Here is a 4,568-nt window from a genome sequence, read left to right as displayed (position 1 = left end):
GGAGGAGGAGGAGGAGGAGGAGAAGAACAACCGTGTGTGGTGGTGGTGGAGGAGAAGAACCACCACGCGCGGTGGAGGAGAACAACAACCACCACGCGTGGTGGAGGAGAAGAACAACCACCACGCGCGGTGGAGGAGAAGAACAACCACGCGTGGTGGTGGTGGTGGAGAGCCACGGGGCTCCATCGCCTGGAGCAGGAGCACGCTTGGGGGGGCCTGGATTTACACAGACACCCCCCCGCTGCTTGGGAATATCGACGTGGATGGTGGCCACGCGGGGACCCGACAGGGATCAGGCCGGTGGCAGTGGCTTTCGGGGACAGGCGGACCGAGCAGAGCCGCTGGCGGGTCTCCGGGAGCGCCCAGGGCGGTGGCTGGGACGTACCTTGTAGCACCTGTGGAGCAGCATCCGCGCGGAGGACGGGACGTTCACAGTGTAGAGGTAGAAGGTGCGGGACGGCGCGTGGTCGGGAGTCTTGGGAATCTCCTGCCGGTGGGCGAGAGAAGTGGGGAGGACTTGACCGTCGCGGTGAGCTACGCGGGGCTGGGGACGGAGCCGGGGTTTTGCCGGCGTCCCGCGCGGGGCACAGCGTCCCTCGCTCACGGGAGCGATGCCGGGAAACGCCCGTCGCCCGGACAGTCGTTTATGCGAGGAGCGGGAGAGCGACGTCGGCTCTCGCTCGGGGAATCTCCGAGGCCTCCGCATCCGTCGCTCTCCAGCCCCCAGAGCTCGTCCTCTGTCCGGACGCCCCTCGCCTCACCTTCGCTCCGGCGACAGGGCGGGCACGCTCACCTGCAGGGCCACGAAATTCTCCGACAGCATTTTGTAGAGCATGTCCTTGGCCTCCTTGGCCGGGATCATGGCAAAATCCTCCACTTGCTTCTGCTCCAGGTGCTTCTTGCGCAGGAGCAAGCGGAATATCCGGGCACAGCGGGAACCAAACCTGCGCGGGAGAGGAGAACAAATCAGCGGACGGAAGCGAGAGGGGGCGGAGAAGTCTTCAAATCGCCGTTTCACCTCTCCTCCACGACGGACTCCAGGGTTGCCGTCGCCAGGGACGCCAGGGCCTTGTGAAGATCTGTACAAGATCAAGGTCAAGGGGATAACACCAGCACCCGGGAAACGTTTTGCGCGCTGGAAAACGCCGGGCCGGGCAGTTCACCCAGGAAGGATACTGACGGTGTACATGCCCCCGCCGCTGTCCCCGGATTTACCCACAAACTCGAGCTACAAGAAAAGAAAAAAACAAGAAGTTCGGGACGTCCCAAAGTAACAAAAGCCCCGACCGTAAAAAGTAACACATGGATTTTATGAATGAAAACGCGCGTATCTGTCCTCGGCAGCCTAAGAACATCGCCTGTATTTTTTTAACGCTTTCGGTATCTTTTAAATATCCGTAGGAAACTGGTTTTCCCTCAGCCCGAGACCTCCCCGGCGCGCGGCACAGCCTCGGGGTGCAGGGAGCTCGGCGAGGAGCCGCCATCGGGCGGCACCGAACTTCTTTACCCAACCGAGTCGTAAAAATAACGGCGCGTTTCTCACCGGGTCGTCGGCTAACAGGGTGAGATACTGGTCCAAAACTTGCTTCACAATGTTGTACCCGGCTGGAAGAGACCTGAATATCTACGGGAGGGAGAACGGGCATGTTGTAAGCGGGGGTAAAACGGAGTAAGCAGCTCGCCTAAATCTGCGGGCGCTTCACAGACTTTTCCTGCCCGATCCAAAGCCGGTGCCGGAGCCGTGCGAGCGGAGGAGGGCCTCGGCTACCCCCCCCCGATTTCTCAGGGGCAGGAACCGACCTCGTTGGAAGAGAGCGGCTGGGTGTACGGGGCGCTGGAGGACGTGGTGACTTCGCTCATCCGCAGCATCGTCCGCACTATTTCGCTGCTGGTCTGGATCCGCGGGGGAAGGAAACGGCCCTTCGTTAGGGAGAACCTCTGTCCTGAGCTCCTCCCGCGGCAGGAACCGAACGCGGGCCGCCCCTGCCTGCCCCGGAGCAGGGTTTAAAACCTCCCCGCCGTGACCGCAACCATCAAGCTCCCCCCGTGAGGTGGAGAGCGACTGCAGGAGGGTTCCGAGCACTTCCACGAACCTGATCCATGCGGTTGGCCACGGCACTGACGATCCCCTGGTCTCGAAAATGCTGGTGGAACCGGTCGATGTTGACTTGCCAGTAAATGCCATCGTCGGGTGGAGGCTGTGGGGGAACAGTGAGAGAGGAGCCACAAAACAGAGGGAGAGGAGCCAAAAAACTTAGGGAGAGGAGCCACAAAACCTGGGGGAGAGGAGCCACAAAACAGAGGGAGAGGAGCCAAAAAACTTAGGGAGAGGAGCCACAAAACCTGGGGGAGAGGAGCCACAAAACCGAGGGAGAGGAGCCAAAAAACTTAGGGAGAGGAGCCACAAAACTAAGGGAGAGGAGCCACAAAAACCTGGGGGAGAGGAGCCACAAAACCTGGGGGAGAGGAGCCACAAAAACCTGGGGGAGAGGAGCCACAAAACCGAGGGAGAGGAGCCACAAAAACCTGAGGGAGAGGAGCCACAAAACAGAGGGAGAGGAGCCACAAAATGGAGGGAGAGGAGCCACAAAACCGCTCGTTTGGTTTCCTCAGGAGAACGCGTTTGGGAAGACGCTGGGTCCCTCGAGCCCGTAAGCTCAGAGGGGGAGGAAGGAGCTCGGCTCTTGGCAGGACGGGGGCAGCGCTGCGTCCCCAGCAAAGACGCGGGAGCGGGGCAGCGTCCCGTCCAACAGGCAGCTGCCCCTGCCCTTCCCGCCCGCCACAGGCCCGGCTCCGATTTACAGCCCCGCAGAGCCGAGGGCGACATCGCTTCAGCGTCCCCACTTACCTCCGAGCTTTCTCCATCTTGCTTCTGCTTTTTAGCCTTGCGTTCGCCGTTCTCTTCCTCGTCGCACGATCGCCTCCGCTTCCCTTTCCCTGTCGGACAAAGACGACGGCGTTCGCTTTTAAAAACCGTTGCGGGGGAGCGCGGGGCCGAGCGCTCCCCCGACACCCGGTAGCAGCCGGGGTCACCCCCGAGGAGCTTCTCACCTACGAGGTTCAGCCTGGGCACGACGTACATGTCCTTCTCGTTGATCACCAGCGTGGGCGCAGGGGGAGGCGGCACCTCGGGGCTCTCGGGGGTTTCGGGGACCAGGGGGCACCTCTGCACGAAGTGCGTGTCCGCCAGGCGCACAAACGTGTTGGAGACGTCGGCGTAATCCATGGTCTTCCCGTCTAGGCCAGAGGACAGAGAGGGCGGCGTCAAGCTCCGCCAGCCCCCGGCTCGTTCCCGCGGCTCCAGAGGACGAGGCGACGCTGCGGTCCTCAAAGAACCGCCACGAACAGGCTGCTCGGAGGCCGTTTTGGGGGCAGGGGGGGTGTGGGGGGTGGCATTTACGACCCCTCCGGCAGCGAGGCCACTTTGGGTGGCTCCTTCTCCGAGTTCACGGCCAGCTTCCCCCTGCAACGCGGCCCACAGAGCCTCCGGTACCACATTCACCGAGCGAAACCGGCCTCCGGCGGCCGCTGCACCTCCTTCCCCTCCCAGATCCCTTTTGTTTTGTTTTGTTTTTTTTAAGGAGAGGCGCTTCCCACCTTCCATCGTTTCAGTCAGCCTGTCCGCCACCTTCCTCACCACCGCGCTCATCGTCATTTTGCCGTTGAGGAGCAGCTCCTCCACGATGAGCTCGCCCGTGTCGTTGTAGAGGGTCTTGGCGGTGTAGATGTAACGCGGGTAGCGGAGGATCCTCAGGACCCGCTTGCACTGGGCCTCGTACTCCACGAAACCTCGCTTCTGCAGCTGGTACGTCACCAGGTTGTGCTGGATGAGGACGCAGAGGGCTTTCTTAACCTGCCCGAGGCAGAGCGGGGCTCGGTTACGGGACGGAGAAGCCCCCGCTGCGCTCGCCCCCCCCCACCGCCGCCACCGCCGGAGCATTTCCTCCACGCACAGCCACCGTTTCCCACCGCCCCGCTGCGACCTTCCCCGGTGCCGAGCTGCCGGCGTTTCTGGCACCGTCTTGCCCCCCCCCGGGGCGCGTCACCCCCCTCGCTCTGGGCTCTATTCCCTGCCTTTGCTCCCTGCGGAGACGTCAGAGTTACGCTCTCCTCCTTCCCAGACGACTCCTTAAGTGAGGTGACGAACCTTCTCTCCCGCTCAAGAAAACCCACCCGATGTTTTTCTTACGGGCGTCAAAGCGCTCGTTTGTCCTCCCCAAGGTTTTCCCACCAGTCCCCAGGCTTCCCCTCCGGGGGCGGCGGCGGCGGCGGCGACTGACAGCTCGGGCCGATATCGGAGCGGCCCGGGCCGCGTTATCGAACGCCTCCGATCGCACCCGGGCTACAGCCGCCGCGGGTGGCTTTGGGACGCACCTGATCCAGCAACAGCCCCGTGTCACTGACGATCATCCGCAGCGGCTGGCTGCCCGTCCTGATAAGGTAAGTCCCTATCTTCTCCACGATCTCCCCGAAGTGTTCTTGCAGCAGGAGGGAACACAGCTTTATTTCTGCCTGGGTCATCTCGACGGCAGATTAAACACGCCCGGCGGTGCTGGGGAAGAGCGCCG

General features: G+C 62.6%; 1 protein-coding gene across 1 annotated transcript in view; it reads right to left on the bottom strand.

Annotated features, from left to right (window-relative positions):
- Positions 1-4,546, bottom strand: part of LOC103898803 (DNA-directed RNA polymerase III subunit RPC3) — an 8,628-nt gene extending 4,082 nt beyond the window's left edge. Inside the window, exons 1-11 of the mRNA XM_009279156.1 lie at positions 4,375-4,546; positions 3,598-3,853; positions 3,052-3,237; positions 2,849-2,937; positions 2,094-2,198; positions 1,801-1,893; positions 1,544-1,624; positions 1,177-1,228; positions 1,019-1,079; positions 794-944; positions 386-487 (exon numbers count right to left, since the gene is read on the bottom strand). Coding sequence (XP_009277431.1) covers positions 386-487; positions 794-944; positions 1,019-1,079; positions 1,177-1,228; positions 1,544-1,624; positions 1,801-1,893; positions 2,094-2,198; positions 2,849-2,937; positions 3,052-3,237; positions 3,598-3,853; positions 4,375-4,521 — 1,323 coding nt within the window. The 5' untranslated portion in view covers positions 4,522-4,546. The remainder of the gene's footprint in view (positions 1-385; positions 488-793; positions 945-1,018; positions 1,080-1,176; positions 1,229-1,543; positions 1,625-1,800; positions 1,894-2,093; positions 2,199-2,848; positions 2,938-3,051; positions 3,238-3,597; positions 3,854-4,374) is intronic.
- Between the last annotated feature and the right edge of the window lie 22 nt (positions 4,547-4,568).

The sequence above is a fragment of the Aptenodytes forsteri genome, unplaced genomic scaffold (assembly GCF_000699145.1).
Source record: "Aptenodytes forsteri isolate BGI_AS27 unplaced genomic scaffold, ASM69914v1 Scaffold419, whole genome shotgun sequence".
NCBI lineage: Eukaryota > Metazoa > Chordata > Aves > Sphenisciformes > Spheniscidae > Aptenodytes > Aptenodytes forsteri.
The sequence above is the reverse complement of the archived record's forward strand: the minus strand, read 5'-3'. Positions and strand labels throughout refer to the sequence as shown.